The sequence below is a fragment of the Diorhabda carinulata genome, chromosome 6 (genome assembly GCF_026250575.1).
Source record: "Diorhabda carinulata isolate Delta chromosome 6, icDioCari1.1, whole genome shotgun sequence".
NCBI classification, from domain to species: Eukaryota; Metazoa; Arthropoda; class Insecta; order Coleoptera; family Chrysomelidae; genus Diorhabda; species Diorhabda carinulata.
Window position 1 is genome coordinate 22,547,505 of NC_079465.1, and position 25,668 is coordinate 22,573,172.

The following is a 25,668-nucleotide window of genomic DNA, read 5'->3' on the forward strand; positions in this document are numbered from 1 at the left end:
TCTCTAATTCATGATATTTCTTAACACCACCTGCTCCGACTAAAACTAAATCGTAATTTGTTGGTTCAAATTTTGTCGGTCTGGACGTGGAAAAATTCATCAATCTAAAATCCGATTTTATATCATCATAACAGAAGAACGAGAAAGTATACTGTGTAAAAATTAGTTCCTCTTAATATTTTCTTACATCTCCATGATTCTGATACAAAATTGGAAATTTTGTCTATTTGTTCTTAAAAGTTCGAAGATTTCATCAATTTCACTTGCTACTAATATTTCCGGATATCTCCTCGCTCTTCTGTTATTCTGTTACTAAATTAGAATTTTTTGGTCAAATTCTGTCGATTCATCAAATTCAACTAAAATCCGATTTTGTATTAGGATAACAGAAGGGCGAGGAGATGTACGGCGGGATAGTGAAAAAAAAGTACGGTTGTACGATCCAAAAATTCGGTGCGCCTAATATTTTCGTACACCTCCTCGGTTTCTTCTGTTATCCCAATACAAAATCGGATTTTAGTTGAATTTGATGAATCGACAGAATTTGACCAAAAAATTCTAATTTAGTAACAAATTTTGTCGATTTGGTTCGACATGAATTTTAATGAAAATATCCGATTTTGTAACAGGATAATAGAAGAGTGAGAAGATGTACGAAAATATTAGAGGCCGGTAAAATTGATGCATTTAACTGCAAATCAACAAAATTAGACCGAAAATTCCGATTTCGTATCAGGATAACAGAAGAGCGAGGAGATGTACGGAAATATTAGGGTTAAAATATTTGATGAATATTCGAACTTTTAAGTACAAATCGACAAGATTTGACCAAAAATACCAATTTTGTAACAAGATCATAGAAAGGCGAGGAGGTGTAAAGAAATATTAAGGATAACTAATTTTTACACGTATACATCCGGGATCTTCCATTTTCCCGATATCAGTTTAGATTTTCAGTAAATTGAAGGAAATATTTACAATTTTAATCAAATAGCAACAAAATTAAAGAAAGAGAGATGTGGGGTTTCATGTTAAAAAGGTTTGGTTGATTTAAATTAAAAACATTTGTTTTAATTATTGAAATTTATTTAATAAAAAATATATACAAGGTCGTACAACTTTCATATTTATTAATTAATTTATTTATAAAGTAGATAAATTTTAACTGTAAAAATAATAAACAGTATTAATATACGGGGTGTATTAAAAAAAGAAAGAAGTACTAAGTAAAAGAAGCAATACCGTCTGTTGGGGTAAGATTGGCCCTTTAAGGACATTGGCCCAAAGTTAGAAAAAGTTTTGCTGTGCTGTATTGTTATCGACCTAGTTTACCCATTACTGGATAGGTAGCACCACTGACCCACCTGTTGATGAAGTGGAAGATTAGTTCCATATCTCACAACCCCTCCAGTGTCGCTCCATCTTTACTGTGAGAAAGTGGTGAAATTTGTTGTCTCCCAACTTTTACTTGTGAACGCTAATTCTTGCAGAGCTACTACCAGGCAGGTGTATAATAATATTATATATTCAATTGTTTCAAGTATTTTTGGTGTAATAACGCTGTTGTTACCTTTGTTTATACAAAATAATTCGATTCTACTATTTCATGACATCTTTGGTCCAGAGTTGAAGTAACTTTGGCCCAGTAGTTGGGGTAGCTTTGGCCCAAAATGGTGACTGGGCCAAAGTTACCCCAAGACTCATATTTTCGATAGGTATATTACTTGAATAGTATTTTATAAGCAGTTTCTTACACAAAACCACTTAAAATATTTTTATTACAATTGTAAGCACTAATTTTTGGATTCTTTTTGCAGAAAATATGCCGAGAAATCGAATAAAACCTCTTGGAACAAGAAATTACGCCAATTACAAACCAGAAGTGTTAGAGGAGTGCTTAGAGGCTAGTAGGTCAGGTGACTTAACCCAAAGAGCTGCAGAAAAAGGTATAGAATACGTAGATCTACGATAAAGAACAAATTTAAAGGGACTCATACAAAAAATGTAGGATGTGCAAGAATCTTTAATGATGAAGATGAGCATGTTTTCGAACAACATTTAATTAAAATGTCAGACTATGGGTTCCTTGTAGTTGAAATGGATTTTCGTTATGCAGTCAAAAGCTATTTGGACAAAAACGGGTGTCCACATTTTTCAGTTCAAAAACAATCTCCCTGGTGATGAATGGACAAAAGCCTTCTTAAAAAGACGTGAGAATCTGACTCGTAGGATAAGTTCCAATATCAAAAAGGTCAGAGCCGAAGTAGATGCTTCTCTCATCGAAAATTACATTGATAACCTCAGATGTTCCCCGAAATAATATATTCAAATACGATGAGACGAACCTTACTGGAGCAACGATCTCTAAAGATTTGTTTCCACGATTGCTAAAAGAGCTAATGGCAAGTTTGGAAGAGAAGCGAAGAGACAATTTGACGTCTGGATTTGCCAAATATGGATTCCATCCCTTAAAACTAGACCGTCTTCCAGAAAACCAGCCCGTGGATAAACAGACTTTCTACCAGTGCGTCAAAGAAAACACAAGTTTCCAAGAAGAAAAACAAAACTCTTCTTCATATGAAGAAGATGTTGAGATGGTGCTAGAGTCTGGTGGGCAAAGCGAAACATTTTCCGATCTGGAAGAAATATTACAGGAAGTAGTAGGCATACCTGTTCACAGGCCTAATGATGAAGAAACACCAGTTGCGTTTAAACCTGAAGACTTTGCTATTGATAACTTTGTAGTGGTTAAGTATGATGGACAGAAATACCTTGGCAAAATTGTTAGTTTGTCCGAAGAAGGACCTATAGTTGAATGCATGGAAAAAAGACACAAGTTTGCCTGACTTACGACTGGGTGGATGTTTGTCAGAAGATCAATCCTCCAAAAATAGCTTTAAAGAGGAACCAGTTCCATGTGCCAGCACTGGACAACTAGTATGTAAATATGATGTAAACTGATATCTTTTTTTGTACAATACAATTTTTTTTTTTTCAATAATATGAAGTCCGTTTCATTTATTCCCATTTCTCATCATTTCATGGATATTTTTGAAGTAAAAGCAGGTTAAAACACAAACTAATATGTCTGGTTGTAATTTTATCTTGTCTAAGTTTAGCCCAACCAATACTAAACATAGTTTTATATGGTTTGAAAGTATGGGACAAAGTTTCCCCAATTCAAGGCAACTTTGGCCCAAACATTAAAAAAATACAATATAATATTGCAAAATGATTGAGGGGTCTCAATATGGTTTTAATTTAATGATATAATGTTTGCTTACACATTAAGATACCTTGAAAATTAATATAATCAATGTCAAAAAATTTTTGAACTCAAATACCCCATTGATGAAGGAAAGGGTAATTGGGGAGGTAGCAACAACACCAGAAGCAGAAATAGGCACAAAGGAAAATAGAAGGAAATCCCTAGATGGAATGGATAGAAGATTCGGTGAACTAGAATAAAAAATATAGCTATAAAAACATATCAAAAGAAGAAGAATTGGAGGATGACGGGAAATTATAAGATGATAGAAGGATAATACATGAAATAAAAGAAGATTAAGTGGAAGAAACGATAGAGAAAATCAAAATAGAAGCGGAAATGATAGAATATTTAGGACAAACAAGAAAGGAATGGTTATTAAAGATATTCAATATAGCATGGAACACAACAAATTGGGAAGAAAATGAATTGACACCGCCACATAAAAAAGGAGATAATAGAATGTGCTGAAATAACTGAAATCCCAATACTATGATCCTCGAAAGATCATGTTAAGTTATAGAGAAGAAGAAGTCCCCTATTGAAAGAGATAACAAACTGATTAGCTACAGGACATTCAGTGCCAAGTCGTTTCATTAAAAAAATTCTACAAACTTTTAATAATTACATTTGAAAGCCACTAAAAACTAATATAAACCGCTCAAACAAAATAGAATACGTTGTATTTGATATGCGAAATACTTTCAACAAAAAAATTGAAACATTTAAAAAAAATTACAAATTTCAATTGAACAACATACTCTATGGTTATACATTTGTTACAAATACAAGAAAAATCAAATAAATTCATTTCGCTTATTTCTAAGTGCTTTTGCATCAAATTATCAACATTATTATTTCAATTACAACTTCTTAAATAAACGTTACACAATCTACACTGGAATGGGTAGTTCTTTGGCGACGAGTTTCAAAACTTGCTCTGTATTCAGACCGACATTTTTGATATTTTTCGATACCAAACACCACAATTCACCGTGATGAGGTTCGGCTACTATGCACCTCTGTTTAACTTCTTCTTGTTGTTCCTTGGTACCGTGAAGTTGTTCGAATCTATACCAATAAGCCCAAGCGTCTCCTAAATCCGGTTCGATTTTCAACGTCCTCTGGAACCATTCCCTGCATTTACCTATTTTCCTTTCCGACCAAAATAGTTTACTAACAGCTAAAAGTACATGAGGATCGTGTTCGCATTTTTTTAAAGCATCCACCGATTTCGTTTTCCTTTGCGGTCTTGGTTCCAAAAATATACTTTCCGCCCATAGTATACCGGAAGTAGGACATTCCTGTATCGCTTTGGCCATCATTGCATTCGCTATGTCTTTCATACCGGCTCTCATTTCAACTCTCACCGCTTCCAACCATAATTCATCCACTTTGGGATTCCTCAATCGAGCTTTTTCCAAAACGGATCTAGCTTTTATCAAAAGTCCTCGTTTCTCTTCCAATCTGGAAAGCAACAGCCACAGTGATATCGAATCCGGGCATTTCTTTATACCGGCATTGTAAGCGTCGAAAGCTTTCGAAAGATCTTTTTTCTGTTCGTGTATTTGACCAACCATCATCCACAATTTTGGATAATTAGGAAACGCTTTTAAGGCTTCATCCAATAATTGGAGGGCGCCCTTTAAATCGTTAAGGGACCATTCCAATTTAGCGCTTTTCATCATAACGCGAGGAGTTGGGGCGGAACCTCTCGCTTTAGCTAAAAGTCTTCGCGCTCTTTCATATTCTTTATTTTCGGATTCCAATTTAACGGCTGCCAACCAAATTTCTTCGCTATTCGGATTCGCTTGGAAAGCTAGAGATAGTATACCTCTAGCGGCGGGAACGTCACCTAAAAAATTAAATTTAAAAAAAAAACATTTAATGATTTCAAATTTATAACTTACCGGCCAACCATTTGCTTTTGGCTCCCATCAACCATAACACCTCGCTCTTCGGACAATGCGCCACAGCTCTTTGTAATAAACTTTCCAAACTTTCTCTGCTACCGTGACTCTTCTCCAAATAAGCGGCTCGCAACCATATGGATTTCTTTCCTGGGAACGTAGCTAGGGCTATGTTATATACAGTCCTGGCGCATTCGAAAGCGTTTTGACTTATACAATTCTCTGCATCTTCCATCCAAGTATGTTTCTGATCTTCAGGTTCAACTCCGTAACTAATTATAGCTTTAACGATAGCGCGACAACAATGGATGTGTCCGCCCTTTTCACTCTCAACAGCTTCTTTAAACCATTGTTCTCTATTAATTTCAACGCCGTTCGAGCTTAGTGAAGTTATGGCTCTCTCTATGATCTTTTCTACCATGTGATGGTTGCCGTTCGCTTCTTCCAATTTAGCCGCCGTTGTCCAAATCTGTTTATCCGTTGGAATATTTTCTCTAGCTTTGTTCAATACTTTCCTAGCGTTTTCGTAACTTTCCAATCTCGCCAAAGCTAACCAAAGTTCGACGGCGGTCGGACAACATTCCACAGCTCTGGATAATAAAATCCGAGCATCTTCTGGGTTCTCTAGTTCGACCGCCGCTTTCCAAAGACGCACCGAATTCGGTATGTGTTCTAAGGCTTTTCTGAATACTCTTCGTTTAGCTTTCGTTTCAGTTTCCAGATCCGCTGCTTTTATCCATATTCTAACGGACGTCGGAATGTGTCTAGCCGCTTGAGCTATAATCGCTTTAGCTGTATCAGCGGGATTTAGTCTAGCTGCTTCCAACCATAAATCTTCACTTTGAGGATTTACTTCGCAACCTTTCATTATCAAATTTCTCGCCGCTTGGACTTTACCTAAAATAATAAGGAAAATTAATTAACGACTTGAAATATTGGTAAAAATTTATTTACCTGTAACTTCTTCTAGTCGAGCACTTGCAATCCAAGCCGGTGGATGATTCGGATTAGTTTCCCTAACAGATTTCAAAAGTAGACGAGCTTTTTTGATGTCATTAATATCGCCGCCATATGTAGGTATCATAGATTGCAAATCAGTCAAATAACCTTTCGGATCGACAACCGTTTGACCGGTTACCGAATCAGATACTTGCGATAATTTGACGTTCATCAAAGTGTTACGTGCTTGTCCTATTTTTCGTAAATCCATATCTCCAGTCGGTGTCAACATACCAGGCGTCGCTACTCCAGGTACCATACTTGATAAACCTGAATTGGGATCTAGAGACGTCGTTGATTCTCCACCCAAATTTCTCGCTAAAACGCTATCTGGTAACGGGGTAAACTTCTCTGCTCTAGGGTTACGTTGTTTCTTATTCCTAGCATCACCAACTTCTGGTACTGATTTCCATTCTTCCTCGCTTACCTAACAAATACAACATAAAACAATAATAATAAAAAAAATGTAATAAATTTATTAATACCTGTGCTAAATCTCTCTTTAAATCTGAAAATTGTTGTTGAATTTTAGGTCTTTCTTGTCGATATTTTTCTAATTCTTCCCTGAGTCGTTTCTCTCTATATTCTTTCCTTTTTTCATCCATTCTTTTATCAATAGCTTCATAAATAGCATCCGCCTCCGCATCATCCTTGTCATAAGGATCTTTGGAAAATAGAGATCCTCCATATCCACTGAATTCGTCATAATTTGAATCATTTAAATCCTCCTCCTAAATAATGGAATAAAATACTTTTAATTAATTATATATTGATACATTGATAATTAATAGTTAAAATATGATTTTAAGGTAAGAATAAACAATTATTCGGTAGGAAGATTACACTATTGTATGTAAATCAAGTTTTTTTCTAGTATAACAATAAAAATGTAATGGAATTAAAGTATTGAAATAAAGCTGAATTAAGACAATACCTCTTCTTTTTCTTCCTCCTCGTCTTTCTTTTTGGTTCTTTTCGCAGCTGGTGGAGCATGTCTATCGTCCGAAACATCGTTTGCGTCTCGAGCTGGACCAATATCAGAACGAGTGGTGAAACCTGTGGCACCTCTACCGACACCCGCTACATACCCGAGAGGAGCTGGTACACCTAAGAAATGTTTTTTATTGCGGTTTACTAATGCCTGCGGTGGTGCTGCTGCTGCCATTTTGACAGATAAGCATTACTTTCCTTTAAAATTTTAAAAATATACATACGATAACAAAACCTCAATATAAATTAATCAAATGACACTTAATCTTCTTTTTTTTTTAATTAGCCTTGATGATAACTATTTACCAGTTAGTAGTTTTATTTTATTGAAAACAGTTATTATTTGATTGATTAATATTTTATAGTTGTAATTACTATAATTGTGATGCATTTCTATATAAAGAAATTATTTTTAAGTTATTCAAATAGTAAAATCAATATTTTTATATGTATCTGCTTACCTAGTAGATATGGTACAAAGAAAACAGAAGATTATAATGACAAATGACAGTTGGTATTTTGGTCTTTTCTATAGTTGTTTTCCAGCTAGTAGTTAATTTTGTCAACGAATTATTATTCTGTAAAACAAGATATGGATAGAAAAAGAAGAAATTTTTGAGGTTAGTAGTTCATTAAATTTTAATTAATAAATATGACTCTGAGAATTACTAGTTTATTAGGGTTGCGAATATTAAAGGTAGGTGTAATTTTATAATAAAAAGGGAGAAGGAGTTACTATTTATATTTTAGGACGTACATTATGGTTTCTTAGCAGCAAGTCCTGTTAATGCAAATTTAGAAATAGTTAGATATAGGATAACAAAACATTGGAACCCAAAGTGGAAACTACTTCGCCGAGTTAAAGTAATGCCTATAGATTTACCGAAATTTCACGAAAAAGTGGAAGATTTATCAGAAGACGAAATTGCAAAAAGATTAAAAAAACAGGGAATATTACCGACTAGATCTTGGGTGGAAAGACAATTTTTTATACATTCAACGGGTGCTGTATTTGAACCGTACGTTCCGCCCGAAGGAGATGGAAAAGTGTCTCCAGTATCTAAACAAGTTGGTGTTTTGAATACATTTCTCATATTAAATTATTAATCTATCGTTATTTTAAGGGTGCGATGCAAAGCTTACGTTTTTTAGAAAAAAAATCAAAAACGATGATGGCGATTAGAAAAGTTCGCCAATTCGAAGAAGAATTCGATACTCCGCAGTTTTGTAAACAAGCTTCACAAATTTATATAAAAATGCATGAAATGTTAGCTGCGCAAGATAAAGAAAACATAATCGATGTTATAACTGAAAGAGCGTATCCCGAAGTTATGCACAACGTTCAAAATAAAACGATCCGATGGAAATTTATTAAAGATATAGAACTACCGAGAGTGGTACAAGCTAGATGTACCGAAGTTATCACGAAGGAAAATATATTTGCACAAATCACCGTTAGGTTCCATACGCAACAGGTAATTACTTTCATTTAATTTAGTTAAATTATTAACTTTAATTTTCAGACGTTGGCGATTTACGATAGATTCGGAAGATTAATGCACGGCAGTGAAATAATCGCTAAAGACGTACTTGAATATGTAGTTTTTGAAAAGCATCTATCGAATCAATATGGTGTATGGAGAATACACGCGAAAATAATTCCAGATTGGTTACCGCCCAAAGAACCGTCACTTTTGACATACAAGAAGCATAAAGAACCAGAAGAAAAGAAAAATGAAACTAAAGAAAAAACGGTTTCAGAAGTTAAAACTATCGAACAAAGTAAAGAGGAAAAACTCGCTTTAGCTTAAATTTTCGTTATTTCATGCTTTTATTTGTAATAAAAGAGTATTAAGTATTTATTAAGTAGTTTTTATAAGAAAATAATGGTAAATATGCTGCAATTTATTTATGAAGCAGTCAGAAATCCTAACATTTCACGACAAGGAGTAGTTTACCAAAGCATCAGATCAACTGCATTGATTTTACTGTCTGAAGATGTATTAGACAACATAGAAACAAAGTTTCAAAAATATGTAAATAGTTCATCAATATAGATCTTGAAGACATTCTGAAGTGGATTTGAATCTAGCTGCTCTTGCAGATCAAGATTTTGTCCTGTCTGAACATAAAATATCACCGTAACAGTAAAATCGCTTGCTAGGTGTTGAGGTTGAGAGGAATATGTCCTGGCATAGTCTCAAAAGCCCTCTTCAAAACCAAAAGGCTCGCCCATTTGGAGCTCGACTCCAAAGCATACCCTGAGGATGCTCAATTCAATACAGGAAGGATTTATAGGCGATCCAGAAACTTGACAGCTTAGAGCATAGAAGAAATGTGGCTGATCTAATTCTGTTTCACAGATATTACTACGGTACTTGCTCTTGTCCAACCTAATCTCTCCTAGAGCAGTATTTGCAAGACCGACTTCGCTGGCAGACACCCAGAATGTCTATTTATCGAAACTCTTTTCTTACCTCACCACCAGAGAAGTAGAAGACATCTCCAGCAGTACAACCAGGGAAAAAGTAACATCTCTTCATGTTCATTAAGCTTCACCATCAGGGAAGTAGGGGCAAGGACATCTCCAGCAGTACAACCAGAAATTTAAAACATACTCAAACATCTACAGAACTATAACTTGGAGTAACCAGCTTAAAAGAAATGAAAACATGGCTATGGAAGTAATTTCACACCCCATGTTGCAATTTATATTTCGATAGGGGATAGTTTCTATGAAAAAAAACTTCCCTCAAGTAATGAGAAAACAGGACAAAGTATTGTTTGAAAGAGTAATTGGGATAGGAAGATATGTGCATGTAACAAATTACTCTGGAAGCTTGGGAAACACCCCAGCTTTTTGTAATAAATGATTCAGTGTATTAGGATATTAAGGATACAAGGGATTGGAAGGAAATGAAATACCCAATAAATTAGCAAAAAAGGAGCTGAATAACTTTGTAGGAACCGGAATGTTACTTTATTGGAAGAAATTATTGAGACAACAAAAATAAGTGAAAATAACACAGGTACCTAATCTAATGGTAATAGACTGAACTGTACCCTGGAGATTAGTTCCAAGATACCTTGAATACATCTCAGAGAATCGCTACCATCAATCGAATATACCCCATAATAATACTGTCTGACGTTTCGACAACAATATAAACTTCAGACTGATATGAGTGTTTTATGGTGTAGTTGGGATAAAATGGAATTGTAAGGGCTGAGGATGGAAATTTATTGGACTTAAATGAAATTAAACTCTCTATATTATATATTTTGTGTTTTAAGTCGATTTAAATATTTTTATATCGATAAAGTTATATATATTATTAATTTCTTCATTTTTTTGAATACCGATTACACGTGTGTCCAAAAAAATTTTTCCCAAAATATAATATTCAAATATATATATTAATATGAAGATATATCATTTTTACTATTCCATTCAACTAAATAATTTCGAAATTTTTAACGAAAACATACGAGGTGTGATCAAAAAATATAATAGATAAATTTTTGTAGTAACGATAACTTATGCTGTACCCATTGTATGTAAATCTTGTACCCACACATGTTGAAATAACCGGTGACTAATTTGAACCAATCCAGGATAGTATTGACACTAAATTTCATTCTAAATTGAAAAAAATTTCAAAATGTTAAAGATTGTGTTATGAACGATTTAAAAATATAAATATTCGATCTCACCTCGTACAATACCAGATTTAAAAGAAAAAAACAACATTAATGATCTAAGATTCTCATATTTCCAGATACGATCTTGTTTTCTAAAATAGCACCCGAAGGTATGTCTATTCTGTCCCCATGATTGGCGATTATAATTACGGTGCCCTGAAAAAATATTTATTTCCCATAAAAATTAATACACTGCTCAACACATAAAATAAAACAACGATTAAAATCAGTAGCTGCTAATGGGAAAACGATTTAAATCACATATTTGGTTACGGGGGGGATTCCGTACATTGTTTTAGTTATAATGATACTAATTATTCGAAAATGATTGATTTTTACCGAATTTTTCAACATTAATTAGATTTTATCAACAGTTTTATTTAATAAAAAGTCAAACCAAACATACAAAGTGGTAATAATGAAGTTAAAAGAACTAAAGGATTCTTATAAGATTAATCGTAACTCAAGTTTAGATGACACAAGAATAGTTGAGGTCGAATTAGAATAAACAAAGCAGATTGAAGAAACTGTAATAATAGAGAAATTGATAAAAGACTTGGTAATGAAAACTAGGGGTGGGCAAAATAATCGATATATATTTTTAAAAATAATCGGTAATCGATTAATCGAAAATAATCAAATAATCGAAAAATATGCAAGCCTAAATCTAAGACTAAAGAGTTTATTTTGAAACAAGCCCATTAAGAGCTAGTGACAAATTATCACTTTTAATTAATAATATACAAAAGAGATTATTATCGATTATTTTATATAATCGATTATATTTTTTGATAATTGCCCAGCCCTAATGAAAACATCGTTCGATTCATTAAAGCCAAGAGGTTGAGATGATTCGAACACATTTAAAGATGATGTCAAATATATACCAATAAGGAGTGAAGAATGAGAATAGATAGATTTGGAGGCGAATTGTCCAGGAGGTCTATAAAGGAATGAACTATAAGCTGAATGTAATGTTGTAGAAGTTAGTTATGGTTAGAGTTTGGAAGCTCCTATGCATTTGGGGTGGTAGTTTGACAATTAACTGCTGAGTAACATACATTTTAGAACCTTAACCCTGTTTATAAAGAACAATTTTCTATAATTAAAATTCATTGTTTTTTTTTCTTATAAAATTGCAATTTTACTAAGAATTATGATTTTTTAAATGTTTTATTGCTATTTTGTTGCATGATTGAGAAAATAGTGGAAAAAAATTATGTTCATTGAGAAAACTTGTTAAAAAGGAAATTTTTAAGCATAAACTTGCTATAAACAATTTCCAAAAAATGTATAAATTCAAAATTGATAATTTTTTTTATAAAAATTGCAAAAATTTCAAGGACATGTGATTTTTGCAATGTTCCTGAGCCATTTTGTTGTAATTGATAAAATATAGGAGAAAATGTTTTCCCATTGTGAAAATTGGTTAAAAATGAAATTTTCTAGTTTAAATTTGTTATAGACAATTTAAAATATTTCTTAAACAATTTGTAAAGTAAAATTATAATTTTTTTCATGCTCCCAATCCATTTTCTAGCATAATTCAGAAAATAGTGAAATAAAATTTATTTTCATTCGAGAGAAGTTATTAAATATGGAATTTTAATAATTAAAAAACTATGTAACTGAATTTGTCATTAATTTTTTGTAAAATTGTAATTAAAATTATGATATTTTTAATACCCCTATATAATTTTCTTGTATATTTGAAAAAAAAGGAAAAACAATGTTTTCCCATCAAGAAAAGTTGTTAAAATAAAATTTTCAAAATTTAAACTTGTTTAAAAACAATTAAAAGACAATGTAATTAAAACTGTCATTAATTTTTTGAAAAAACGCCATTTTTTGAGGTCTTATGTTTTTTTCAATGTTCCTTATCCACTTTCTTCCTTAGTTCAAAAAATTCATTTTAACACCGTGAAAAGTTGTTGAAAATGAAAATTTTTGAAATTTTAACTGTTTAAGAACAATTAAAAAACTATAAAATTGAAGGTAACATTAATTATTTGGAAAAATTGCAATTTTTCATGGGGTTATGGTTTTTTTAAATGTTCCTGAGCATTTTTTGTTGCATAATTCAAAAAAGAGTGGAAACAAAATTTATTCTTATCGTTAAAAATTGTTTAAATGAAATTTTCAAAATTCAAACTTGTTTAAAAACAATTTAATTAAAATTGTTACCAATTTTTTGAAAAAATTGTCATTTTTTAAGTAATTATGATTTTTTTAAACTCACAAGTCATTTTATTGCATATTTGAGAAGAAAAAGAAAAACGATTTTTTTCCATTTAAATAAAATGTCCACGTTCTCAATTGTTTTTGAAAAATAGCAATTTTTTCAAGGAGTTTTGATTTCCTTTAATGCTTTGAGTCATTTTGTTACACAATTGAGAAAATAATGGAAAAAAATTCATTTTCACACTAAGAAAAGTAGTTGAAAATGAAATTTTTGAAATTTTAAATTCTTTAGAAACAATTAAAAGTAATCAAATTTCTTCATTTCTTCAATATACTCGAATTTTCTTACAAAAAAATAATTTTTTAAAATTATATTTATCATCTCCTAAGCTTTAACCACTCTAATTATGTAAATAACAGTAATAAAAAATTTCAAAAAACAAATTTAGTGCAAAATTAAAAAACCTACAATACAATACAAATATTACTCATTTTCCAAAAATTAGAAAATGAAAAACATTTTTTCTTTTATTTATATGGGGATAGTATACCCGGATTATACCCCAGATAGCATAATTTTTCTCGCCCCCATAAAAATATACTAAAAACCGATACCATAAGGTGAGGGCGGGGTATTATTGTATCATCGTAGAAACTTACCCTCAAAGAAACGCTTCTACCGAACGTCACATCTCCGGATACAGTCAAATGATCCAATTCCAAAATATCCGGAATATTAGCAAACCTTGACAAAAATTCCTTAACTTTCGAAAAATGATTGTCCCCCAATTTGACTAGGGGAGTAGTGGGGAACATCCTCTGAGGCGACATGGTCAACGAACCGTTCTTCAAACTATACAAGTTACTCATAACTAAGAATAAATCCGAAGTTTTTTTGACTGGTAAAAATCTACTTCTTGGTACGTTGATACCAATACCGCCTTCGAACGATTTCATAGCCGCCCCGACGGCGGTTTCTAATTGTATAACGTTCTGACCTTTATCCAGAGTTTTGTTATTAACGATTATTTCCATACTAAGTAAATCGTTTTTCAATACTCTATCGATAGCTGGAAAAATAATGAATTTAGTGAGAAAAATTAAATTTTTTTAATCAGTTTTTTTTATTTACCATCTAATTTGGCCCATAAGTTGTTGGTATTGAAAAATTTGAACGTCTTGACTGATTTGAATTCGTCTACGTGTTCTTTTGGTACTTGCGCTATTTCGAGGAGCCTCAATTTGCCTTCATACTGTATCAAAGTACCACCCTAAAAATGAAATAAAATTGGTAAGAGAATAACAAAAAAAATTAAACGAATATACGTTAATAATGATTTTTCAATTTCTAAATGATTCGTTAAAATATTTTTTTGTACAAAAAGTTTTTTATTCGATGTGAAAGATTAGAAAAATAGATTTTAACTGACCTTAACATCAGCTCTAGTTTTATCTGTGACTTCCATAACGAATTCGTGCTGGGCGTTTTTTTCTTGATCCGGATTCAACAATAAATTGAGTATGTTTAAATCGACTGTGGCCCCTAAATTATCGATGTTCGATATGAAACAATATTCCCTGCCTTCTTTCAAGAATCTATCCAATAAACCGGAATTGCGGAAACTTTCATAGAAATCACCGTGACCTGGTGGATACCAGGCTTCCATGTTGTTGTGTAGATCGGAGTTTTTGGCGATTGGAAGTAGGGAATCTCTGTTGATACGTGGGTAACACGATTGATTGAAAGTGTGAATTTCTATTTGGATGTTTTTGTATTTGCGTATTATCTTTTCTGTGTCTTCGTCGGTGTTGAAGGAGTTCATCAAAACTAGAGGTACGTTGACATTGTAAGTTTTATTGAGATTCTAAAAAAATTACAATTTTTTTTAAAAATATTGACAAAAAAACGCTAAAAAACGAATAAATTATAGAGGAACAAGTAAATTTAGTAAAAATTCAAGTTTATTCCGTAGCAAAATGGACACAAATTTGAAAAATTATGGATCGAAATATATCTAGTTTTTTTCCGAAAAGTCAATTTTTCCTTATTTGGTACTAAAAGTACTTGTTAATGTTTGTAGATTAAAAAAACCCTCTCTCCAAAGTGAAATGGGGATAATTTTGAAGGATAAGGGTCAATGTATGTGTAGTTCCTTTCCAAAATGTCATTCCACCCTTATTTAATACTAAAACGACTTGTTATCATTCCCAATCTCAAAAAAAACTTGCCCCAAAGTAAAATAGGATCTAAGTAGAAAAATATAAGACAAAGTATGACTGGATCCCTTTTAAAAAGTAATTTTTCCTTTATTTAGTACTAAAAGTACTTGTTAATATTTATAGATTAAAAAAATCCTCTACCCAAAGCAAAATGGTGATAATTTTGAAAAATAAGGGTCAATATATGTGTAGCTCTTTTCCAAAATGTCATTTTTCCCTTATTTAATCCAGAAATCTTTCCTCTAGAGCAAAATTGAAACAAATGTGAAAATTTTGGGTTAGCGCGTGTGTAGTTTCTTTCTGAAATGTCAATTTTCCCTTATTTGTTCAAGAAATCCTTTTTTTGGAGCAAAATGGGTACAGATTTGAAAAATATGGGTTAAAGTATGTGTAGTTCCTTTCCAAAAAGTTATTCTACCCTTATTAAGTACTAAAAGTACTTGTTATTGATTATAGATACAAAAAAGCCTACCCCCAAAGTGAAATGAGTACAAGTTTGAAACATGCAAGTCAACAGATGTATTTTTTTTTTTTCAAAATTCAATTTTTCCTTATTTAGTACCAAAAGTTTTTATTAATGTCCGTAGGTTCAAGAAATCCTTTTCCCAAATCAAAATGGAAATTAATTTGAAAAATACAGAGCACATTAGTTTTAAAATCGACTTTGTAGATTATGAAAAAGCTTATGTACAATCACAGTTATAAATATATTAACAAATTCAGATTTTAATTGGAGTAAAACTCACCTCAATTTGTTGCACGGTTAAATCCAAAAATGTAAGATCATTTCTAACGGTTATTATAGATTTAGGACCATGACAACCCATAGATGTGCCCAAACCACCATTCAACTTCACAACCACCAGTTTCCCCAACATATCGTGTACTAAATTGGCAGTAGGAGTTTCCAACGTTTGATAATTTCTAACTGCGTCTTCTGGTAATTTTTCGATTTTATCCCAGAGAACTGACGGTCCAGTTTCATCCAGAAACCTCGTGAATAACTTTGTGAATCCATCAAATTGTTTTTTAATGTCTGTACGTTTATCTGTAGCGCTGGATTGTAGGACTTTGTCTAATTCTTTTTGTAAACGGTTAAGAGCGTCCCGTTTTGTGGCTTCTATGAATTGACTGGCGTCACTACCGTTCCGGCTATGACCACGTACCTAAAATAAAAGAAAATATTGAACTTTCTAAATGATTTCAAACCCGAAGATTGTTTAGGTAATTTTGAAAGCAGATAGATGAGTTTCGAAAAGAAATTTACATTTTATATTTCGTTTAAACTAGAACTTGGAGATGTAGTGAGAATTTTTACTACTAAAAAGTATTTGGAGCACTAATCATGATGTTTTAGTTTATTCGCAATGAGAAATTGTTAATATAATTAAAATAATTGGTATGTAAGTATCGAGAACTCATAATTTTCAATCACCACAAAATAAAATTCTTGGTGTTTATGTGGTTTTTTGGTAATAATTAATAAGAATTATACAGAATTGTGTGAATTTGAGATGTACAATAAAATATTGATTGATTAGTTGAAATATATTTATTTTTTATTGGAAATTTTGGATTTCACACTTCAATTCTTTAATAAAAGTAAACAGTATCACTTATTTTTATGTAAAAACCGCAAACTTACATCTCTTGTCGTTTAGTGATCTCTGTATGTTTTAAAAGAAGCAATAAAAAACTTTTACGTGTCTATATCAATCTTTAATACTCTCATGGGTTTTGGAATTGATTTTTTTTATTGTTTTCTATGATAAAAACGACACTTATTATTCTGGATATCATTTAGCGACCATCTTGTTGATATAAAATCTTTAAAGCAACGATTCAAAAATATCTTTTTTGCTTAGAAATCAATTTATTTTTAAAACTAAAATTAATTGTGCAAAACACAGTTTAAAATATTTTTAGGTTATATTCGAAGAATAATATTAAGGTGGGGATAAAACATTGGGGCTTCAAAACCAAATTTATTTTTTTATTAGGGTCGATGTACAGAATCTTATCTTGGCATTTATATACGTGGATTAAACAAAATAAATATGTTTTCAACACGTTTACTGTTAATAATTCAAATTTAGCAAAAACTTGTAGAAAAAAATTGATTATTATTATATTAAAATTACAGTTTTTAAAGCTTTTATATATCGTGAGTAATTTTATTTATATCTATCAGATTAATTGAAATAATTAAACTAACCTCCAATGATAATAATTTCATCATATCGACCACAGCACTACTAGCAATTAAGTGGGCAAGAGAATAAAACCGTCTGGAGTATGTGGGTACTGTTTAAACTATTTAAAACTCCTATCAACATTATCGAATGTGTGACAAGCTCTGATAAGACGTACTGGGTTAATCTAAAGTATGGAGTTCTGGTGTTTTTTTGCTAATTAGATTGAAATAAACAATTTTTTTTTTCGAATAAGTAAAAACGATAAAAAACGTACCCTTTCTAAAAAATCCATCGAGAAACAAATAAAATATTTTTTTTTTGTAAAAACTATATGTAGTTTCGTTATGGTCGCTAAATAGCGATAGAGGGAAATTAAAAGATTTATAAAGCCACACTGACATAAATATTTGTTATCTATAAAAATTTTGATACAAAAACAACAAAATTACATTAATAATATTTTCGAACTGCTCGGGATAACAGACTTTTATTGAAAATTTATCTACAGGAAATTTTATCTAAATTTAAGTATTTGAATAAATATTTATTATTTCTAGTACATGAAATTAGCTGTAGATTGAAAAAAACATTAAAAAATTGTATTTACTTCATATACAGAGCTAGAATCATCATATATGGTTAAAAACAAAATGAAATAATAATTAACAAAAATTTGGGATAATATAGAAGACTTCCTATCCCATATTATTCAAACTGAGTTGTAGTTCAGGTCCCAGTTTCCATAATATTCTCTTCAAGACACAGCTTTCATTATTCCTATCCCATATTGTTTTTTAGTGTCTGTTGAACTTTTATTCTATTTATTTCTTATTATTCTTGAAATATCTGTTCAATTTTACCAAAAATCCAGCTCTAGAAGACATTTGTGTAGGGTTTTTGTTCCGATATTATGCAACTACTACACATTAACACTTACGGAGTGCTTACTATCTCTCAATGAGTAAAGAATTGAATACAGGTGGACAAAAGGATACTAAACTTACTAAACTTCCAATTCTATACTGTATCGATTTGGCTTTTCTTGAAAAAACAAATTCATAAAGGTCTCCACCTCCCAGTTCCTTGTTTCCACAACTTTTTGACAAAAAGACTTTAAACTTTCCACCCTATACTGTGTTGTTCTGGATTTTTTTGAAAAACCAAGTTCATATCGATCTCTACCTTCTAGTTTCTTGTTTCCATAATTTTTTTTAACCAAAAGACACTAAAATCCCCAACCGATATTGTATTGATTCAGATTTTCTTGAAAAGCTGAGTTCATATCAGTCTCAACTTTCCAGTTCCTTGTTTCCATCATTTTTTTGACCAAAATACATTAAACTTTCCACCCGAAACTGTATTTATCTCTATTTTCTTTAAAAACCAAAATCATATCGATTTTCACCTTCCAGTTCCTTGCTTCCATCATTTTTTTAAGAAAAAGACACCATAATCTCCACCTTATACTATATTGATCTGTATTTTCTTGAAAAACTGAGTTTATATCAGTATCATCATCTAATTCAGAGTTTCCATCAACTGGCCTCATTATGACATGTCTTTCCTCGTACTTTTTACCCACAATGTTTTTTTAATGGTTATTTCAACCTTTTTTTACTCCTACCACAACAATTAAATTGCTGTTTTGTTATTATTTCTTTATCCCTCATATTCACCCTCTGGTAACACAACACAGAAGTTTATGTTGGGGTATATTCCCTTTTATCATCAGTTCAACACCACATCCATCAAAATGACATTATAAAAACAAATCTTTCAATTTTTGATTATAAATAAATATCAATTAACTATTGCATCACATATGACTTAAGAAACGTTTATTTATTGAAAATATGATAAATATAAGAATAAATAATGGAAATTAAAAGTAATTTACTAATATGGGAATTGAATTATATTCGCTATTATTTATTCTTATAAATTTTGTCTTGTCTTTTACATTTAGAAATATTTAAAAGGATTTTTTTAAATACTGGGTATAATATTAGAGTAAAATCATTGAAGTACGTATCGTTTATATAACGTATTACAAAACTTCACTAATCTTATTTAAATGAAATAATTTTATGATGCAATATGAACAAATATCATTTTTTTGTAAAAATATTGTTACTAATAAAAAGGTCAAGCAAAGGACATCGTAATATAAATATTGTACAGTAAACTGCACTTACGTTTTTATCGGTAGTCACTGTTAACATTTTTATCGAATATTTCTACACTGAGTTAAATTTCGCTTTGTTTTTATTTTAATTTAAACGTAAACTTATCGCTCATTGATAAAAAAAAAATAATACGAATAGTCTAACCTTTAAAACAACAAGAACAAAGTACAAGGTCTGACCACCTATTCGTGTGCGCTTACCTTTTGAGGTTAGAATACATGAAACAAGTAAACGTGAAAAGTTTCGAACATGGTACTACCCCATTTTGCAAAAGGTGAAGTGGTTAAAGGTTTCTCACGTGGTTCGAAAGATTTAGGCTGTCCCACGGCCAACCTACCCGAAGAAGTTGTTAATAATTTACCTAAAAATTTTGAAACTGGGGTTTATTACGGATTCGCTTCAGTGGACAGTGGTGAGGTTTATAAAATGGTAATGAGTGTTGGTTGGAACCCGTTCTATAAAAACGAAAAAAAATCCATGGAAGTACATATTCTACACGAATTCGAACAAGATTTTTATGGAAAAGAGTTACGAGTTGTTGTTTTAGGTTATTTGAGACCGGAAAAGAACTTTAATTCGTTAGATGATCTAATAAAAGCAATAAGGGATGATATCAATCAAGCCAGACTTAAATTAGATTTACCGGAATTTATTAGTTATAAAACTCACAAGTTTTTTTTAGATAAATAACTACAATCACTTCAAGTGCACCATTTTTGTATTTATTTTCAAAATATTTGTCATATAATATATATATATATATATATATATATATATATATATATATATATATATATATATATATATATATATATATATATATATATATATATTATATATAGGTGATATGATTTATTTAATTGAGGATAAAACTTGAAATTGTACTTATATTTACATTGTGGAATGGACCAAAGATGAATATTTTAAAATAAACATATTTAATTTTTTTTACTTCCAATTTCATTTTTTTATTACTAAGCCGTTGATTGACAACAGTATTCTTCAATTAAGAACATAAGTTCAATCCCGTACAATTTTCAAAATAAAAATATATTTTTTTTCTCAGTACAGCTATTTGAGTTTGTTTTCCCAGTGTAACTAACACAAAGTTTATTTAATTCGGTCGATATTGATTTTTTAAGTTATTCAATTAATTTTGCAAACTTCCCACCCGATACTGTATTGATGTGGAATTTCTTGAAAAACCAAATTCATATCGGTCTCCACCTTCCAGTTCCTTGTTTCCATCATTTTTTTGACAAAAGAAGTTAAACTTTCCACTCGATACTGTATTGACTGGATTTTTTTGAAAAACTGAATTTTCCACCTCCCAGTTTCTTGTTTCTATCATTTTTTTACAAAAAGACATTAAACTTCCCACCCTATACTTTATTGATCTGTATTTTTGTGAAAAACCAAAATCATATCGATCTCCACCTTCCAGTTCCTCGTTTGTTGACAAAAAGACACTAAAATATATTTTTTTCTCAGTGTAACTATTTAAGTTTGTCTTCCCAGTGTAACTAACACAAAGTCTATTTAATTTGCTCATTATCCATTTTTCAAGTCATTTAATGAATTTGTAGATTGTTTTGGAAGTCATAATGGCTTTTCAGCCACTCTAATACCTAGAAAGTATTTTGTACAAGACTTCATATCTCATTGTCCTGCTTCCAAAATACATAGACTCCTTCCAAAGGAGGCCTTTTTATTCTCCCACTTCCAAGGGTGTTAGCACTACAACTTCGAGGTATCTAAGCCTTTGATTAAATGGGCAAAACATTCACAAACTATCTTCTTAAGTAAAAAGTATTTGACCAGGTAGTGACCCGTCAGAAAACAGTTTATCAATTTTAGAATCGTTAAGGGACATATCAAATATCCTAGATTCAATTTTTCCATCTGGATTAGCCTGTAAGCGCTACTAAATTCCTATTTTTCCACTATAAGGTGAAAAGGAGGCATGTGTAGCTGGTTCACATAGGTACAAACGATCAATTGTAGTAAAAAAGTTATTACTATTTAAAATTTATTCAATAAAAAAATACTTATATAATTATCACCTTACTAAATTTTATATGTTAATTTGTACACAATTATTTTCCCTTAATTCCCTCAACCATAATTAAATTTAATTCTTTCAGCAAAAATGTTCCAATTTCTTTAATAACGATTTCTTTTAAAGATGCACTATTTAAAACTATAGTTAGCAGAGAAACCCAATCTTCGGGTCGAATCTTTTGTAAAGCAGCCTTGACGTGTTTTATAAGTTTTTGTTGTTGATTAGGACTTAGATCGTTTCTCAAGATTTCCGCAACGGATTTAAATTTACCTTTAGAACACCAAGCTCCTGTTATGGATCCCAAAGTTCCACCTATAAAAATTCGAATAGACAGAAAATGAATTTATTAATTTGATTACGTACCTAATGCAATTCCTATAGGCCCACCCATTAATCCTCCCATAATTGCACCACACCCTGCTAAAAATCCAGCTTTTACAGACTCCTGAATGGTTACTTTTAATTGTTCTTGTTCGGCTAAAATTTGGCACATTTCCATAATCTCTCTATTTCTCACAAAATCCATTTTTTTTTTAAATTTTAACACTACACTAACTAAATTAATTGTGTTATGGGAATCCCAAATACAAAGAGAAAGTGGAAGATGATCAACTAAATAAAAAATAATAACCTCAAAGTCCACTGCTGCTAACTTCAAATACGTATAAAATAGTTCAATTAAATATATAATAAAAGAAGAAGTACATAACCTTAAATCCTCTCGATATGATTATTAAACGTATTTCGGAAAAAATACCTACAACAATTGTTATTGGTTCATCATTAATTGGAGGTTTTGGATTAGTTTGTTTAATAAAGTAAATTAAGTTTTTTTTGTAAAACTCGTTGTTTAAATAACTTTTTTAGGGAGTTTGTAGGGGGTCCTAGATACCAAGGTGTGGATACTTCTGATGCAGAAAACAAAGTTATCATTATAACTGGCGCTAATACTGGATTAGGGAAAGAAACTGCTTGGGAACTAGCAAGAAGGAAAGCGAAAGTATATATGGCTTGTCGAGATATACAAAAATGTGAAATTGTGAGTTACGATTTTGGCCGATTTACTTTTTATATTGAAATTATTTTTAGGCTAGAAAAGAAATCGTTTTGGATACGAAAAATAAATATGTTTATTGTCGACAATGCGATTTAGCATCGTTAGATTCTGTGAGAAAATTTGTGGAAACTTTTAAATCGAAAGAGAAGAGACTTGATGTTTTGATCAACAACGCAGGTGTTATGAGAACTCCTAATTCAAAAACGAAAGATGGGTTTGAGATGCAGCTTGGCGTTAATCATATGGGACACTTTTTGTTAACAAACTTATTATTAGATATGTTAAAAGTAAGTGAATTAGAATTGTAAGAAAATCGATTGAAATTGTAGTTTTAGGAATCAGCACCAAGTAGAATAATAAACGTTTCCAGCGTAGCTCATAAAAGGGGGAAAATCAATAAAGACGATTTGAATAGTGAAAAAAATTACGATCCATCTACCGCTTATGCGCAAAGCAAATTAGCAAATATTCTATTCACGAACGAATTAGCAAAAAGATTAGAAGGTACAGGTGTAACTGTGAATAGTGTCCATCCTGGTATAGTAGATACAGAAATAATCAGACATATGAGTTTCTACAATAGCTGGATCTCGACTATATTTTTAAAACCTCTGATATGGCCTTTTATTAAAAATCCTCAACAAGGAGCTCAAACTATTATATATCTTGCGATAGATACGAGAGTGGAAAAAATCAGTGGAAAATATTTTAGGTAAGAGTTTTAGAATTGTTTATTTGATAGTATATATTCACTATTTTCTAGTAATTATGAAGAAGAAGATGTCGGGGATCAAGCGAAAGATGAAAATACTTCGAAATGGTTGTGGGCCACTAGTGAAAGATGGACTAGGTTACATCAGACTTCAATTTACAAATAAAATATCGTATTTATGTTAAAGTTATTTATTTAGTTATTTCACTGGTTTTTCTATTAACAAGATGTGTAGCTAATTTTTTGAAATTGAAAATTGAAATACTGAAACATATACATGTTTAAAAATTCACTCAAACCAAAATAATTAGAGCAGTGAGCTGAAATTAGAGGGAAGCGTTTTTTAATGTTGGATGTTTTAGAAAAAAATCAGGACTTTGATAGGTCTCACAGAATAGAAAATATGAGGCCACAAACTTGTTTAATTATTGATGAAAAACATATACACGTTTAAAAATTCACTTGGACCCAAAATAATTATAGGATTGAGCTGAAATTACAGAATATGATTGATATTTCTTAGAATAAACCCATATACCCAAGTTTTTCCTAAGATTGGTACACCGTGTGTATCAAAACCATTTTCTGAAGCTCACTCCTTATATTGATTATCAACAAAAATATTTTTATGATGTTAAATATAAATATAACCTCGATTTACATTTCCCAAATATTTTTTTCACTCCCAAAGTCTGGTAAAGTGTAAATAAAAACTTTCATAACTTTTACCAATGTATTACTTATACTATACACTGTATATCAATATAACTAATTATGTAATCATTTTATAAAAAACGAATGATTTCTATAAATCACAAATTCTGATGCGTTCAATTCATTTTTAGCTTGTAAAATATCGTCTTTTATAGCGTCAATTAATTCATTTACTGAACCAAATTTTTTTTCTTGTCTCATATAACCCAAAACCGCGACACGTAATTCTTTATCGTAAAAATCACTTTCGAACTCGTGTAAAATATGAATTTCCATTGTTTTAGTTTCGTTGTTATAAAACGGATTCCAACCAAGGCTCATCACCATTTTATAAACTTTACCCGAATCTACAGATGCGTAGCCGAAATATACGCCGGTTTTGAAATCTTCTGGTAGAGCCTCGACCGCATCACGAGATAAATTCGCTGTAGGACATCCTAAATCTCTTGAACCTCGTCCGAAACCTTTGATTACTTGTCCTTTAGCGAAATACGGTAACATTTTTTACGTGTAAGGTATATTACGAAACTAATTGTTGAATAAATAGTTGAATTTACTGTTAATTATAAGCATAGACATCGGTGCGTAAAGAATAAAAGAGGTTTTGAACTTTATTCACATAAAAAATGGCTTACCTTGTACGAAATTACGCCTGAAAGGAAAAAGATATCACCTCTCGGTCTGTTCTAGTTAACACTTCGAAATAGTATCAACAGTTTGTTTCAAAACACCAACACAATTTAATTACTTACTTTAAATTTATAAGAAATCATTGTACAAAATAATATTAGTGATAAACTTTCTTTCTATAGACGATTACTAATCAACGACTCCTATGGAAACCTCAACCATCAAGACTTTTGAATTTACCGGTGCTGCCAAACTTGATTGACGAAAGAGAAAAATATTTCAACGAAGAGTAGCATAATGTATTTTATGATAAAAATTCATTTCAATTACATTAAAATTAGTTAACGAAGCAATTGGAAAATTTGCTAACTATACAATTTAGCCAATAAATATTTTAAATTCGGATAAAAACCTTAAATAATTTATTAGTATCCCTTATGTTAAAGAAAATCATTACATTCCGGCAACATTGCCAGTGCTAAAGATTGTGTTTGATATTTTTCGATTTTACATATAAAGGTTAAGAATTGAAAAATCGGCCATCTTATTTGCTGAAATAATGACGTGGCAATTATTCGAAACTCTTATGATGTTTTTAGACCTTATTGCAAATATACATAACAACCAAAGATTGAAAATCAGCTATTCCATCGAAAATATTTCTTATGAAATTTAAAATACAGGGGATATTTGAAAATAAATATTGATGGGTGAGAAATTTAATATACAGGGATTTCTTGGAAATAAATATTAATGGGTGAGAAGAGGTTACAAATGGATTTTTGGAATATAAATAAATATTAATACGCTACTGGATAGGAATTATCGCAAATAACCTTGAA

At 31.0% G+C, this 25,668-nt stretch overlaps 7 protein-coding genes across 13 annotated transcripts; 3 read left to right on the forward strand and 4 right to left on the reverse strand.

Annotated features, from left to right (window-relative positions):
* Window positions 1-1,063: 1,063 nt before the first annotated feature.
* On the reverse strand, window positions 1,064-7,440 carry LOC130894833 (pre-mRNA-processing factor 6). Its single transcript, XM_057801838.1, has 5 exons — window positions 7,112-7,440; window positions 6,663-6,908; window positions 6,133-6,604; window positions 5,179-6,075; window positions 1,064-5,123 (listed from the first exon to the last, which is right to left on the reverse strand). The coding sequence occupies exons 1-5, from the start codon at window positions 7,340-7,342 to the stop codon at window positions 4,162-4,164; spliced, it is 2,808 nt and encodes a 935-aa protein (XP_057657821.1). The 5' UTR covers window positions 7,343-7,440; the 3' UTR covers window positions 1,064-4,161.
* A 298-nt stretch (window positions 7,441-7,738) lies between these two features.
* On the forward strand, window positions 7,739-9,029 carry LOC130894838 (probable 39S ribosomal protein L45, mitochondrial). Its single transcript, XM_057801847.1, has 4 exons — window positions 7,739-7,864; window positions 7,918-8,235; window positions 8,292-8,642; window positions 8,691-9,029. The coding sequence occupies exons 1-4, from the start codon at window positions 7,820-7,822 to the stop codon at window positions 8,976-8,978; spliced, it is 1,002 nt and encodes a 333-aa protein (XP_057657830.1). The 5' UTR covers window positions 7,739-7,819; the 3' UTR covers window positions 8,979-9,029.
* Window positions 9,030-10,440: 1,411 nt separating this feature from the next.
* LOC130894834 (UTP--glucose-1-phosphate uridylyltransferase) lies at window positions 10,441-19,847 on the reverse strand. Of its 5 annotated transcripts, none has more exons than XM_057801840.1 (7): window positions 19,661-19,847; window positions 16,017-16,436; window positions 14,481-14,915; window positions 14,183-14,321; window positions 13,711-14,120; window positions 10,882-11,025; window positions 10,441-10,807 (listed from the first exon to the last, which is right to left on the reverse strand). In XM_057801840.1, the coding sequence occupies exons 1-6, from the start codon at window positions 19,685-19,687 to the stop codon at window positions 10,918-10,920; spliced, it is 1,539 nt and encodes a 512-aa protein (XP_057657823.1). In that variant the 5' UTR covers window positions 19,688-19,847; the 3' UTR covers window positions 10,441-10,807; window positions 10,882-10,917. The 5 variants fall into 5 exon arrangements, with proteins under 5 accessions (XP_057657823.1, XP_057657826.1, XP_057657825.1 ...); XM_057801843.1 differs by lacking the exon at window positions 19,661-19,847 and adding an exon at window positions 17,740-17,887; XM_057801842.1 differs by lacking the exon at window positions 19,661-19,847 and adding an exon at window positions 17,486-17,675.
* Window positions 19,848-19,900: 53 nt separating this feature from the next.
* Window positions 19,901-20,609, forward strand: LOC130894840 (riboflavin kinase-like). Its single transcript, XM_057801849.1, has one exon. It carries the CDS (start codon window positions 19,901-19,903, stop codon window positions 20,339-20,341), a length of 441 nt encoding a protein of 146 aa, XP_057657832.1. The 3' UTR covers window positions 20,342-20,609.
* A 1,070-nt stretch (window positions 20,610-21,679) lies between these two features.
* Window positions 21,680-22,392, reverse strand: LOC130894839 (protein C19orf12 homolog). The gene is made up of 2 exons (XM_057801848.1): window positions 22,077-22,392; window positions 21,680-22,025 (listed from the first exon to the last, which is right to left on the reverse strand). Exons 1-2 carry the CDS (start codon window positions 22,237-22,239, stop codon window positions 21,748-21,750), a joined length of 441 nt encoding a protein of 146 aa, XP_057657831.1. The 5' UTR covers window positions 22,240-22,392; the 3' UTR covers window positions 21,680-21,747.
* LOC130894836 (retinol dehydrogenase 13-like) lies at window positions 22,392-25,237 on the forward strand. Of its 3 annotated transcripts, none has more exons than XR_009059399.1 (6): window positions 22,392-22,531; window positions 22,581-22,752; window positions 22,803-23,057; window positions 23,106-23,482; window positions 23,534-24,690; window positions 25,009-25,237. XR_009059399.1 is itself a non-coding variant. In XM_057801844.1 (5 exons), exons 1-5 carry the CDS (start codon window positions 22,440-22,442, stop codon window positions 23,646-23,648), a joined length of 1,011 nt encoding a protein of 336 aa, XP_057657827.1. In that variant the 5' UTR covers window positions 22,392-22,439; the 3' UTR covers window positions 23,649-25,237. The 3 variants fall into 3 exon arrangements, 1 of the variants encoding a protein (XP_057657827.1); XR_009059400.1 differs by having other exon boundaries at window positions 22,581-22,713; XM_057801844.1 differs by having other exon boundaries at window positions 23,534-25,237.
* On the reverse strand, window positions 24,263-25,028 carry LOC130894841 (riboflavin kinase-like). The gene has a single exon (XM_057801850.1). It carries the CDS (start codon window positions 24,695-24,697, stop codon window positions 24,263-24,265), a length of 435 nt encoding a protein of 144 aa, XP_057657833.1. The 5' UTR covers window positions 24,698-25,028.
* Window positions 25,238-25,668: the final 431 nt, after the last annotated feature.

Excerpts from the sequence above, each read along its gene's own strand:
- LOC130894838 (XM_057801847.1), top strand. The coding sequence starts at position 7,820 with ATGACTCTGAGAATTACTAGTTTATTAGGGTTGCGAATATTAAAG. Across the intron at positions 8,236-8,291 it reads TGTCTCCAGTATCTAAACAA|GGTGCGATGCAAAGCTTACG; the intron begins GTTGGTGTTTTG and ends CGTTATTTTAAG. Across the intron at positions 8,643-8,690 it reads TTAGGTTCCATACGCAACAG|ACGTTGGCGATTTACGATAG; the intron begins GTAATTACTTTC and ends TTTAATTTTCAG.
- LOC130894834 (XM_057801840.1), bottom strand. The coding sequence starts at position 19,687 with ATGTTAACAGTGACTACCGATAAAAAC. Across the intron at positions 14,322-14,480 it reads AAACTAGAGCTGATGTTAAG|GGTGGTACTTTGATACAGTA; the intron begins GTCAGTTAAAAT and ends TTTCATTTTTAG. Across the intron at positions 14,121-14,182 it reads CTTATGGGCCAAATTAGATG|CTATCGATAGAGTATTGAAA; the intron begins GTAAATAAAAAA and ends TTATTTTTCCAG.
- LOC130894839 (XM_057801848.1), bottom strand. The coding sequence starts at position 22,239 with ATGGATTTTGTGAGAAATAGAGAGATTATGGAAATGTGCCAAATTTTA. Across the intron at positions 22,026-22,076 it reads GCCTATAGGAATTGCATTAG|GTGGAACTTTGGGATCCATA; the intron begins GTACGTAATCAA and ends GAATTTTTATAG.
- LOC130894841 (XM_057801850.1), bottom strand. The coding sequence starts at position 24,697 with ATGTTACCGTATTTCGCTAAAGGACAAGTAATCAAAGGTTTCGGACGA.
- LOC130894836 (XM_057801844.1), top strand. The coding sequence starts at position 22,440 with ATGATTATTAAACGTATTTCGGAAAAAATACCTACAACAATTGTTATT. Across the intron at positions 22,753-22,802 it reads ATATACAAAAATGTGAAATT|GCTAGAAAAGAAATCGTTTT; the intron begins GTGAGTTACGAT and ends AATTATTTTTAG. Across the intron at positions 23,058-23,105 it reads TATTATTAGATATGTTAAAA|GAATCAGCACCAAGTAGAAT; the intron begins GTAAGTGAATTA and ends TTGTAGTTTTAG.
- LOC130894840 (XM_057801849.1), top strand. The coding sequence starts at position 19,901 with ATGGTACTACCCCATTTTGCAAAAGGTGAAGTGGTTAAAGGTTTCTCA.
- LOC130894833 (XM_057801838.1), bottom strand. The coding sequence starts at position 7,342 with ATGGCAGCAGCAGCACCACCGCAGGCATTAGTAAACCGCAATAAAAAA. Across the intron at positions 6,909-7,111 it reads AGGAGGAAGAAAAAGAAGAG|GAGGAGGATTTAAATGATTC; the intron begins GTATTGTCTTAA and ends TCCATTATTTAG. Across the intron at positions 6,605-6,662 it reads TAAAGAGAGATTTAGCACAG|GTAAGCGAGGAAGAATGGAA; the intron begins GTATTAATAAAT and ends TGTATTTGTTAG.